The 14,153-nt window shown below is 39.0% G+C and overlaps 1 protein-coding gene across 1 annotated transcript in view; it reads left to right on the forward strand.

The window, feature by feature from the left end:
- Positions 1-14,153, forward strand: part of LOC122772172 (protein kinase C-binding protein NELL1-like) — a 232,010-nt gene that overhangs the window by 22,667 nt on the left and 195,190 nt on the right. Inside the window, exon 3 of the mRNA XM_044029913.1 lies at positions 6,416-6,566. Within this exon, the coding sequence (XP_043885848.1) occupies positions 6,416-6,566 (151 nt within the window). The remainder of the gene's footprint in view (positions 1-6,415; positions 6,567-14,153) is intronic.

A 14,153-nucleotide genomic window follows, 5' to 3' on the forward strand; every position in this document is an offset into this window, starting at 1 on the left:
AACAGACTTGTCCTGTGCACATCAACTCTGTCCACAGTCAACCACAGGATAGGTAAAAAAAAAACACAGAAAATGTAGCATAGGTATGGAAACAGATACACAAGCTGACCGTTCAGATCAGTATGAACAATGTAAACTGGCAACAAAGTGCAAGCATGTATGGAGTATGAATCCAAGCTTTAAGCTCTGGACCCAGTGATGGACTGTATTTGTGTGTGCATTTATGTATGTATGTACATGTTTTATGAAAGATGGTACTTCAACAGACATGTTATGTTTATTCTGAGCTGCTAGATTAATGAATGTGTTTAAAGGCAGCCGTCGACATTATTGTAAATACTTGCCTTTCATATGATGGAAAGATTTACTCACTTATCACAGAAAAGTTGTTGGCAATAATGCTATAATTAGAAGTGCAACATTGTTATATGATGCACCTGAATAAAGCTGCATTGTTGGAAGAAATATTTCTGTAATATTTACAACTCTAGAAATCATATGATTCAATTTAGATTATTTGATTCACTGCAATTCAAAATTGATTCTTGATTGAAACATTATTCAGTTCAGCAGACAATTGTATAGGTCCTGAAAAATAAAAATTCACATCATATCACTCATTAGCCTGAGATTGATGGTGAAATGTTTTAATCCAAAGATATATTTTTTGTATACACACCAGGGCAACACAACACACATGTTAGTCACATGATCCAATGCTTTTGCTCACATGAAAAATGACTGGGTTGAAACAAAAGGTGCTAATTTCTAAATTGTGTATCAGATACAAATGGAAATAAAAGCTGAAATGTTCATCTTTTGTCTCATATTCATCTTTTGATATCAAACCCAAATGTTTTCAGTCTGTGGCAAAAATAAAGGAATTCGCCTCATTGTTCTAATACATTTGGAGGGCACTGTATACAGAATAAACTACATAGTGTGTGTGTGTGTGTGTGAGAGAGAGAGAGTTGAGAATACATGAATGAATGAATGCATGAATAGCACATTGTTGTATGCAATCTCTATTGGTTTGACTAATGTCAGATGGAGGATGGAAAATAAAGGCTCCGTCAGCATTATGTCATTATGTCAACCAGCAACCTCTGTTGTTTTTGAGTTTAGTTGATTGGCTGCAACTGAAGAAACTTTTGTTTTATTCTTTTTTACCCTTTAATGTTTTTTTTCCTGTAATTTCAGACCAGCAGCCTCTAAGCAGGTGTCAAATGTGCCAACTATTGTCCAATAGAGACAGTCCAGCACAGTCCATCGACACTCTTTGATCTGATTCCCAAGTTGGCTATAGAGTTTGTGTTTGTGTATCTGTATACATTAATGCTCTACTTCCTTTGACCAGATTATTTTCAGTATGTATGCTATATACATTTTTAAAGCTTTGTAATGTGTTCCAGGACTGTGAAATCACGTAGACATTGTAAAGGAAAAATTATTAATGCAAATATTACTTTGCATTTGTCAATATTTTCTGTCTTTTCATCAGGACTAAAGATAAGGGACTGAGGCATTAGGAAATGGAGCACAAACACACTATGAAGGACTTAAAACAAAAACACAAATACGATTCAAATCACACCCCAATTTTTAAGCGGTTGCTGTCACTTAGGCCTTGTAGCCCCCCCCAAATAAGACATTCTCTAAATCTACACACATCACACATAAACACTATGCCACCAGGCCACTATGGTTTGACATTAATTGAATAATTATTCTTAAAATATTTAGTATGTAATGCCATGCTAAAATAGCACTAACCTGAGCACTGCACACACAGACATACAAACCTGCATGAGGTGGTGTATATCCATGTCCCTCTTTGAGAGCTGCAGAATAAAGGCTCATGGAAATCATCATCATTCCAGTGACTGGACGTGCTGGATGCTGGCCTGCTAACTGCCCTGGTTCAGTTTGTGCCCTGGTTAAAAAGTTACAGACGTGTGCTTATCTGGCTTGGACACTATGGCATGGGTTTTCCATATCAGGTCAGACAGAAGTCCACACAGACTAGACTGGCTGTGCCTTTGGTGATTTAAGTCTCTCCAGACCACAGCTGGGCTCCTCTTCCTCACTGCCAGTTTAAGAAGCCATCTATAAGATACATGGTGAGGGGAGGACCCACCAGGCTCCTGATTAAAGTGATGAGCTGTAAATGTGTGTGTGTGTGAGCTTCCTATTGTTGGCTGGGAGATGAACCTTCCAGTTCTACCTGTTTCCTCCTGTCACTGTCACAAGCAGAGACTGTTGGGTGCACTGCTTTAATTCTGCTCTCAGCTTTACACAGCATACATCAGGTGGTGATATAACTGACATAGAACACACACACAATGGATGGCTAGTTGTATAATTGTGGACATTGTCTTTGGCAGAGAAGATGTTAGAAGGTACATGTACTGTAATGTCTATTCTTCAGAGCATAACAATAACTTGTACTAGGACTTATTGGTCCCACAAATTCAGACATCAGATAAAAAAAAAATGATATTATTAATTAGTCTAGATTATTTATTAGTTTGAACATGAAAAAAGAGAAAAAGTAAAATATGTAGACAGTAGAATAACAAAATAGAAATAACAACTAAGTATCTATAAATAAACAAAATCATAACTTTTAAACTTGTACAGTCAAATCAAAGCTTCAGGAAAACATTAAAAACAATACAAGAGGAAAAAAGACAAATGTACAACGTTCCATTGACAGTAACAAATCAGTTTCTTAATCTTGTCTATATTTGTCCAAAATGTTCTGTTTAAACTTATTTGATGTTCTACAGAATTTATAGAATATTGCAAGTCTGGTCAGTTGTTCACCTTTTTCACTACAGAGCTCCTCTTATGTCTACTGCTTTATTCTCTATAAAAACACACGGCTGGTGCTCCCCCTTCCCTTCCTTTCTCCTGGCCATGTGCATTTGTTTTCAATGGAGATGGCGAACAAAGGCCATGGAGCTGTGTCCATGCTGATGTAAAAACAGTCAACCACCCACCGAAAACAAACCAGCAACAGACATCATTCATAAAAATGGTCAAGTAAACGCCTTTACAACGATAGCAAACACTGAGAAGGTGCAAATTCACATTTCACATAGAAAACAGAGTGTATCCTAGAGACATGTGCAAGTGCAACAGCAACAATGCTAGGTCAGCATCCATTTTGCATTGCTTACATTGATTGACGGCTTTGTGGAGTCGACCAAATTAAATCACCTGAGGCTGAATGTCAACAAAACCAGGGAGATAGTGATCGACTTCAGAAAGAAGAGGACGCCTTAACAACTAGTACTGATCAGGGGGAGGCTGTGGAGGTGGTGGAGGACTACTGGTACCTGGGACAGAAAAGACTGGACTGGAAATCCAACACTGAAGCAGTGCTCTCCATCATGGACAATCCAGCACCCCCTCCACCATACACTGGGCAGACAGCGGAGCTCCTTCTCCAACAGGCTGTTACAACTCAGCTGTCGAATAAACAGATAAAAGAAGTTGTTTCTGCCTCATGCCATTTCTCTACAATAGCAAATTCATAACACTTTTTTCTCTGGTACACCGTACCGTTTAATCTATGCACTCTACAGTTCATAGTTTACTGCATGTTATTCATCACACTCCTCATCCTTATGTACATACAATTTCATTTCATTCTATTTTTATTCTAAGCGTATTATGTGTTTTGCTGCTGCTACACTCTAATTCCCCACTTTGAATTTAATAAAGTACATCTATTCTATTGTATTTGCTCAGTCAGTCATTACCTCTTTCTTGCTTCCTCCGACATCTGTTTTCTCTGTTTCTTTTTCACTGGCTCTGCCATGATGAACATCTTAAAAAGGCACTTTCACTGCCTTGATCTTATAGCCAGTACCTGGTTAGGATGAGTAGTCCCATAAACAATTCTTGTTTCTCGCGAGACCGAAGACTTTGTGAGACCTCCTGATTCTGAGGAGTCTGGGATGGTAGCCCTGATCTTGCGAGGCTGGTTTTCCACTAAGAAACAATAGGGAGTGTGGAGACATCCCCCCTTCTCACTGCAACAAGCCCTTAACAATCACAATGACTCCAGAGCTGTAAAATTAGGGTAACAATACTGTATAGTCCCACTTTAATATGATTAACTGTGTGTGGTGCATGGTTTATGGTCGATCATTACTCCAAGGAATTTAATTTCAGTTACTTTTTCTTATTATATATTGTTTATGATCAGCCTTTCCATTGTGTTATAAATAAACTAGAGATGGGAATCAGTCAGCATCGGTCTAATACTGGTCAAAATCACTAGATTGGATATCAGACAGATACAAATGTAAAATCTGATGGCTTGGCACAATCAGCTTCATAGTTCATACTGTATTGGACTAATATCGGTATCGGTAGATACTTGAGTTTGTGATATCAGTATCGTACACAAAAAGTCGTATGTCCCATCCCTAAAATAAACCACATTTTTAATTTTTTTCTAATTCTTCTCTTACTCTGTCCAAAATGTGCCCCAAAGTATCCCAATGGCATTTGTTTTAATTGTAACCTGAGCAAAGGAACCTTATTAGTTGGACATGTGTAATGTGTAATGTTATTAGTTGTTTAAATTTAGAGGACTTCATATTATTATCGTCAGTGTCGTCAGAACAAGAGCCTTTTTTAAAAAGAGATTCTGATGTTTAGTTGTAGCTTCTTAGCCCATTGAATCACTGAGCTTTCAGTCTTGACACAGTTGTAAAAGGTGAGTTGTGAGCTGAGTTAAAATACATTTCAAATCTCATTCTCATTTGCATTCAAGGTCATACCATACCATATTTTCTGACTGTTTTGAGTATAGACTCATTGCTACAATTTGTTGGTATTGATTACATTTTTAAAGGGTGTGAACTTGTCTTTGTTGAATACCTACATGTGGTACAATGTGGTAATATTGTTTGACCTTGAGCCACAATACACTTTTTTGTTGTTGGGGATGGGATGGTACAAAAAGCGCTTAAAAGCTGTCAGTATCGTTACATCACAAAAACAGGGCCATTGTTTCTGCGCAATTGAAGGAGTGATCTCATGACAGGCTGAGGCCAGAGAGTCAGCATGTCAGAGAACTGGGGAAGCTTTGAAAAGTGGCACTCCATTGACAAGGCTGTGACAGTGGGGAGGCTGGGAGTGAGGCCAGGCGAGCCGCCATCACTCTGGGGAGATTTAAAAAGCCCTGCACTGAGACAGCCACAGGCTCCTCTCGATTGAACTTTCTGTCATGTACAGCTGTGATTGTGGGACCACAGATATGTGCTCTGGTTCTGGTTTCTCAGACAATTGCTCACCTTTTGACTTGTGCTGGCTTACAAACAAAATGGCTGTATTGCTACTCTTGTGAAGACCACATGGTTTTTAAATGTCTGGATTTCATGGACAACTCATCTAATAATCCACAAGTTATTGAGACATTTCAATCACAAATGTCACATTTAGGGTGGCCCTCGAGAAAAGGTCAAGGGATCACAGGCTGTAATATATTTAAATAGTTGTTGAGAGATTTTAGTCTGGATCAAAGTGAAAAACCAGCCAGTGTGCCACTACTGTTGCTATTGATGAATGAGCACATTCAGTTGTTGCTGACAATTACCTATAGCTTACCATGTTTTCTTACTTTCCAGGCAGTGATCTACACAGACAGATTATTGTAGAAGATATGCAAATGTTTGAGTAAATTGCTTTCAATATTTGTGTAATGGCACATACAGACATATAATTATAATTATAGTAAACCTTTTTTCATCATCACTGTAGGTTTATTTTTGTTGCATATTGATGTACTGTAAATGGAAAACAATGCCTTTGTGCATAGTAGAAAATCATTATTGAAACAGATTTTTGACTGGCTTTGATATATACTAGTGCTACATATTGTGCCTTTTACAGACAAAAATGCTCCAGTATATGTTTTTGTCCGTGTGTGTTTTTATCCTTCTCCTATGGAATTGTTGAGGCAATATTGTAGTTTTTTCTTAAAACAACAATATTGCCTCAACTTAATGCTTCTTAAAACTTGGGGAAAAAAATGCTGTGGACTCTTGCCTTTGCAGCAAGAAGACTCGGGTTCACGACCCGGTCAGAACAAGGGTCTTTCTGAATGGAGTTTGCATGTTCTCCCTGTGTGTGCGTGGGTTTTCAACAGGTTCTCCAGTTTCCTCCCACACTCCACAGTCTTGAAAGTGGTAGAAAATTGATGGATGGATGGCTGTGTTGAGGACTGAGTGATAGCTGATAACTGATAGAAATGATGGCCAAAAAGTATAACATATCGGAGTAAGCTATGTCAAGAAGTGCTATTAAGCGTTATTCACACATTTGACAAGAGCAAATTAAGTGTATGAAATGTTTACACAAGCTTATGATTTCTTTCAACTTTACTTTCTTCCCACAGATGTTGGAAGAGCAGTTCACGCCCCAGCACACATCACAGAGAAAGTGGTGCAGCTGTTCAGGAGTAAAACTGAGTTTACCTTCTTGGCTTCTGTCCAGCAGAAGTCCTCTACATCAGGAGTCATATTCTCCATCCACGAGTCAGAACACAGGTAATCCACCTACACTCCTCTTCTTTTTGGCTTGCAACTTGCAAGCCAGGTGTGCTTGCAACAAACACACCTGGTACCATTAAATGGTAACATTGCTTTGCTGGTTAGATAAACAGGGACAATCCTGACTGTTTTTTTGTGGTTATGGTGAACATAGGGCAGCATACAAATGTACAATAAACACAATTAATGGCAGGGCAGACTTTATTAAATAATTACTGAGTAAGTCTATTGAAAATATGAGTAGTAGCACTATACTATATAATAAATACTACTATACTTTACTATGGTGTTGTGTGGTTTACTGATGTGAGCATGTTGTCAGTGCGTGTGTGTGAGAGAGAGCAAGAGAACTGCGCGACAGGGAGGTGAATGAACAAAACAATATGTTGTATTTTTAAATTCCGTTGGGGAAAAACAGAAAAATATGAAACCAAATTGGTCACTCTCTAGAGCCTGTGGTTTTGGAATAATGCAGTTTTGTTATACATAGGTTCATGGCAGAAGGATAGCATTCCTAAGAAACCCAGACATGACATGCAAAAAAGGTCACCAAATATCAATCGGTGAGCATGAGCAGTGTGCATGAGCTATTTTGACCTACTTCTATGCCACACAGGAACCAGCACCCACAGAGAGTAAACAAAACTGCAGTGATTGATTGATTGATTGAGATAAGTTTGTTTCATTTTTGGCTGGGAATGAACGACAAAGATGTTCTCAGAAACACAACTGGGGTTTCAGGTTGAATTTGCCTCCAAAATGTGCGTTAATGAACCACCATGGCTCATCACAACCACTTCTCCACCTTCCTCTTGGAGGAGACACACAGTTCGTGTGTAAATAAGTACTCCCCAACATAGACCATCCTCATGTATTTTTCCATGCACCTTAGTGTAACATTAATTACTGAAAGGCTCAAAAAATACATCAAATGGTGAATTGATGCTATGAACCATGTACATAGGGTTTTTGTGGCCATGAATTATTGAAAAAAAAAAAAAAATCATAACAAAACCCGGCATAAATGCAGATACAAACAACATCTCTGACTGCCTGCTGCACAACCTTAACTAAGCTAACAGGTAAACATGTTTAGTCTCTAAATAATGACTTTAACATGGGGGGTAATCTCTTCTTGGCTGTTTCAGAGAGTCTTGTTGAATTTGTTGCAATGCTGCAAAACGTGATGGTTGTAGGGGACCAGGTGGCTGCATTGAATTTGCCCGCCATCCCTCTACCCCCTGGGAGGTAGAGGAATACAACTGTACACTTATACAACTGTGAATTGTTTTTAAAGGGCAGGCGACATTGATTTTCCTCCTCTCCTCTGAAGGTAAAAGCTTTCAGGATAACGTGTAGTCAAAGTGAACATGCAGGGGAGTGTGTGTATGTGTTTGTTTGGAGTCCAGACAATGGCAAAGTCATACTCAATGGGAGAGTGTGTAAATAAAGGTAGTCCTCTAAAAAGGAACCACCCTGCAGAGGTATCTATCCACCCATGTACTAAATTATTAAATGAATTATTATATGGCAACTCTGCTGATTTTATTCTGAGGAGTTAAAGGTCTCAATTACTACTTTTGGGTCTTCAGTAGTACATTATGTCAATTTTGTAAATTATGTTTCCATTTAATATACAATAAAGCATGGCACATATACAGTGGAGGAAATAATTATATGATTGTTTGTCCACGAACAAACAAATTAACAGTCTATACTTTTAATGGTAGGTATATTTTAACAGTGAGAGACAGAATATCAAAAACAAAATCCAGAAAATCATATTTAAAAAAAGATACAAATTTATTTGCATTTCATTGAGTGAAATAAGTACTTGATTCCCTAACAACAATAAATAATTCTGGCTTCCACAGACAAGTCCTCTCACTTTAATAAAGTACTCCTAATCTCAATTTGTTACCTGTATAAAAGACACCTGTCTACAGAATGAATCAATCAGATGATGTGGTCAATTCAGACTATGACCCACTGTGAAATATGGAGGTGGAAGCATTATGCTTTGGGGGTGTTTCTCTGCTAAGGGGACAAGTCAACTTCACAGCATCGAGGGAAAGATAGATGGTGGGTTGGGTGACAAACTCCTTCTCTCAGCCAGGAAAAATGGATTGTGGATGGGTCTTCCAGCAAAACATACAGCCACCCCAACGGAGGGGTGGCTTAAGATGAAGCACATTAAGGTCATGGAGAGGCCTAGCCAGTATCTGGACCTAAATTTTTATAGATAATCTGTGGAGGGAGCTGAAGCGAGGCCGTACTATTACGGCCAAAGAGAGGAGTGGTCCAAACCTGGGGATCAACTACAAGAAATGTCTGACCTCTGTACTTGCCAACAAGGATTTCTCCACCAAAAACTTAGTAATGTTTTTATAAGGGGTCAAATACTTATTTCACTCAATGAATTGCAAAATAATTAAAATCTTTTGTTTTATGTGGATTTTTCTGGATTTTCTTTTTGATATTCTGTCTCTCTCCATGTTAAAATAAACCTACAATTAAAAATATAGACTGTTAATTTGTTTGTCAGTGGGTGAACTTATTTATATATGAGGGATCAAATACCTATTTCCTCCACTGTATGTGGACAGTGGAAACCAGTGTGGTTGACAGCTGCTATCGCCCAACAGATGACTTCTGTTAATTTCTAGTTTCAGAAATTGTCATGGCGCTGGTCAAATCATGAATCTTGAGGCCTGAAGACTGCATTCATGAGTACAATTATTTATTCATTTTATATGGCTTGAGACAGATATTGTGATTATATTGATAACAGTTCTCACAGTGTATAAGCACTTGGTGGAAATGGGCAGTAAACATGATATTAAAAAACTTAAGAATCAGGGTGGGCGCCCATTTTCAGTTTCTGGTTAGGTTGAATGGAGAGAAATGTGGGATGCAATCCATTCTGTATTTTGCAAGTGCAGAACAGCTGCAGATCACCCTCTAACATATAAGTGGTGATAACCTGACCAAAATATTCAAGACATATGTGTCATATCACTGTACCTGGTAACACATTTGTTAACCATTGTTGACCAAATTATCGTGGCACTGCCAAGTGCTGATTAGCTGTACATCAGTCTGTGCAAAATTTCAAACTCAAGGTATCAGTATAGATTTTAATTTAAATTTGAATGTTAGTGTTTCTGGTATTCAGACATAGTCTTATGTGGGTCATCAATAATGAAAACAAAGCAAAATAGACAAATTCACAGTTAATATTTAGTAGTGTACATACAAGTTATGATACATGTATCATTTATATTTTGGTATTTCTTTGTGGCAGCCTATCAACTACAATCTGCCTCCTGTGAACCCACTTTCCTACTAGATTATACCTAATGTATAATCTGCTGTTGAAGGGAAATATTTTACCTCCTGCTGTGCTTTTAAGGTAACCTTGAGAGTTGCCTTCTAGTCCCCCCATCTCTCTTTCTGTCTCTCTTTCCCCCACATTACCTGAAGGCATCATTTTCGCGCAGCAAGCTGGCCAACCAACAGTGAGGCTAAATGGAGCTAGCTGATGGAACTGTCCTCCTCCCTGAGGCACAGTGACATGCACCATGCAGCAAATTTAGCTAGCAGATTTCCAACCAGGCGAACAGCCCAACTCAGATGCACCCAATACTTATTTTATTAATATTATTCAGAAATAAGTAGCTGTGGTAAGGTTGTTGACTTTGGTAATGTTTTGACTTTGAAAAGGGAATGGAGGTCTGGTCCAGGTTTTGAGTATCCCCCAACTGCTTTTCCACCCTTCCATTGCTTTTATTTTGGTTGACTTTAAGTCCAAATGTCACCAGTTCATCAGTGTTTGTACAGAATGGGTTCTCTCCAGGTTCTCCGGCTTCCTCCCACAGTCCAAAAACATGCAATGTGGGGATTAGGTACATTGGACACTCTAAATTGACCGTAGGAGTGAGTGTGAGAGTGAATGGTTGTTTGTCTCTATCTGTGTGTGCCCCTGCGATGGACTGGCGAACTGTCCAGGGTGTACCCCGCCTATCGCCCGATGTAGATAGAGATTGGCACAGCACCCCCCGCGACCCTCTGGTGGAGGATAAAGCGGTTAGATGATGATGATGACCTGCAGTCTCACACCAGGAGTTTGCTCCTCTTTCTCTTCTGTACTTCATTTCCTCATTTTTAAGAATTTTAGATAAAGTCTGTTTTCTGCGTGTTTTTACATCCAGGTAAGACACATTTGTGGGACAAAGACATTTCAGCGAACAAGCAAAACAAAGGCGCAGTGACTGAAATTAAAGGCAGTGGGGCAGAGAGGAGTTATGCTATATATGGCTCGTGTGCGTCATGAAACCATATTTTTATATTTTATTTGTATTATTTATTTATTCTCCATTTCCGTCTCGCCATAACTACCCCACATACCTCTACGCATCTTTTGTGTTGTAATGGATGTTCCTCTAGAGGGCATTGCAGAGTATGAAGTTGCAGCCATCAAGAAACATAGTGACCATTGAAGGTTAGTGCTGGGCAGTGCACTGTATAACCAAAAGAAAAACCTGTATATGAAAAACGGAATATGGCACAGCAAAACACCAATGAGCACTTTACTCCACTAACTAAGATGTGCTTGTTCCAAAATAGACTGAAACACAATGTAAGTCATCATATTACTAAATTAAATATCAGTCCAGCAGGGGAAATTCCTTCTCTGCATTAACCCATCCTCTACTAGGGCCAACCATTCAACAGCGCCCAGGGAGCAATGGATGGGTACCTTGCTCATGGGTACCCCAGCCGTTTTTCTCGCTGCAGGGAAAAGCCAGCAAGTTCTGGCAGCATGCTTTACAATTGTTTCACTGCACCTGTAGGTTGCTTCTTCATCATTTTCCTGACTGATTTGACTATTGATTCCACACTGCCCCCACAATTTACAGTGATAACGCTCCATTTCTTCGATCATTGTAAGCTCCCCTGCTAGGTGCACAATGATTAACACAATGACGTACAGACAAAAGGCTCCATTCGTTTCTGTCTCAGTCTGACTCAGTTAAGACACACTTAACATTTTTGAAACGACTGCTGGAGAGAAACTATTTTCAGGTTAACTCCATGATTCTTTAAACATGTAATTTTTTCACATGTCCTCAGCCACTATGTTATAACATGTATAATGTGTGAAGACTTAGCTTTTTCTGAATAAAACAATTATGCACTTTGTCATTATTAAAACAAACAAAAAACTTGTAAAACAAAAAATGACTCAGTTGACAGGATTTGAACAAAGTTTTCCAGCTGTTTAATTTCTTTCGAGGATTTGTTGATCCATAACAAACAAACAATAACTAAGATTTGTGGCTGATCATCCAGTGTGATGGGAGACTGTTTCCGAGGGAAAATAAATGGAGAACTAGAAAATAAGAGGTATCTTTCCAGTCATTTTAATGAATTGACACTTTTTTGACATATTTGATGTGTCTTCATTAAATGTTACATAATAAACCTACAGTCATTTATTTTGTATTCAACACTTTTTTATTTTTTGCTCCAACTCTTTTCTATTATTGTGAATCATAAAGGAGACATTCAGTTGTAAAGCCGTATTGCAGGAGGCTGAAGTTATTTTGTGATGACACCACTGCGAGTGTAATTACATTGGATGAGATGGACAGAGCCTTGACTGGCTGAGTGCAGACCTGCGCTCCATTGTGACTGTGGATTTGTTCTGAACCTCTGAATTCTCTCTGAAGGCCCTATTAGAGCCCTCTGCTGATGCCTATTCATCCCCATTATAGCACAAACCTTCCATTCAGGAAGCTAACATACAACTATCTTTGCCAGTGGGCAAAATCCAATCATACAGTCCCACTCTTCTTTACATTTTCATTTTTCTCTCTCTCTGCAAAATCAAACTGTCCTCTTTTCCCTCCCACCCCCTCTGCCAACTCCACTTTTCCAGTATGATAATATCCTTCTCTCCTCTGTCCTCTCATCCTTCGTTCTCCTCATCCTCAAAGTGAAAATGTCTTTTCAATGCGAGCATCTCTCTGTACCTCCTGAAAAAGCGGAAGATTTTTTTCTTCTTGTGCCCGGCTCTGGGGAATGTGAGGGAAGTTTTATTGCTGCTCCACTAGACTGAATAGAACAAAAGGAGCCTATTTTATCTCAGCCAGCAGTTTCTTGGTCCCACTAACTCTCTTGTTGTCAGCAAGTGGCAATAGTGCTATGATGAACAAACTCAAAAGTCCAGGCTCTCACCGCTCTCCTTACCTGAGCACTCAAACACCAAAGATGCTCAGCCAGCTCCTCCAGCTGCTCTGTTCATTCGCCTGCTCTTTGTCATTCTGCTGGGCTGTCTCTCCCCCTCAGTGCCTCAGTTCATGAGTGTTTACAGGTTCCTCTTTCAAGAAAACATGCTGAGCTAAAGTTGACATGTGGTAGGAGTTGAAAAAGCAGTATTGAAAAGAGGAAATTGTTATACTAGACTTTGTGTTAAAAGTATGAGAATGGTCGTGTGGAAGCTGGATGCTGTAAATATTTACCCAGTGCAAAATGATAGGCAGTTAGCTGAATGTGAGCCTTTATTTAAAATTATTGACACTTGCCAATATGAAAGGATTATGAAATAAATGACGTTAATGTGGCCCTGATGTATAGGAACTTCATATTAGAGCTGCAAGGCCTGAACCCGGCAGAATTTGGCCCGAGTCCGACAATTTACAATTTGCCTTGAGATAATGTATGTTATGATTTGGCACTATACAAATAAATTGAATTGAATTGAATTATTCAAATTTGCACACGCACACAGCTCTTTCGCCTTTTGTCAAGAATTAGTCATTTCTACATTTACATATAGGCCACTTGGAAGTTGGAACAAAGAAATAAAATAAGTCCTCTGTTAACACCGTAACATCTCAGCACTCTAAATAGGTCTAGGAGGAGGAGCGAGTTTGACTCCGGAGAGTTTAACTCTCCACATCTGGTGCACCTGCAGCCATGGCTTGCAGAAGAGTGCAGGCATGAGCATGTAAGGCATTCCTGTCTGAGTGTGACAACATTCTCAACTGGTTACATTTTGGCCAGAGGAATGTTGCGATCTTGTGAAGGTCCTGTATTGTCACTTTACACACGAGCCAGTCTTCGTGCCGTTTACACACGGCAGCTTGCTAAGGAGAGTCCAAGGTTCCTGCTGTTCTCTGTACCAGCTTCAGAAAGTCTATCAAAAAGCCCAGTGTGTTCGGTGCCTCCTCAGTATTCACTTTTGGATCATTCTTTCCAAGCGTACCTGACCACTGCTCATTTACCTGGCTAGAAACAGTGTAAAATGATAGATATTAAGCATTAAGTAGAGCATCATCATCTGAAGCCCTACTTCACATGATGATGTGTGTTAGACAAACAGCAAAGTGTTATTATGGATATTTTTTATGGGATGCTATTCATTTAGATTCTTCAAAGAAATATGTAATGTACAGTGTATATCAAATCAACCTAAATTTTACATAAAAAACATCAAAACCAGGTGGGATGCTACATTTCTGAATAGTAATGTGATTATACTGTATGCTAAAATTGTCAGTATTATTTGGACATTCACAA

The sequence above is a fragment of the Solea senegalensis genome, linkage group LG7 (assembly GCF_019176455.1).
Source record: "Solea senegalensis isolate Sse05_10M linkage group LG7, IFAPA_SoseM_1, whole genome shotgun sequence".
Lineage (NCBI taxonomy): Eukaryota > Metazoa > Chordata > Actinopteri > Pleuronectiformes > Soleidae > Solea > Solea senegalensis.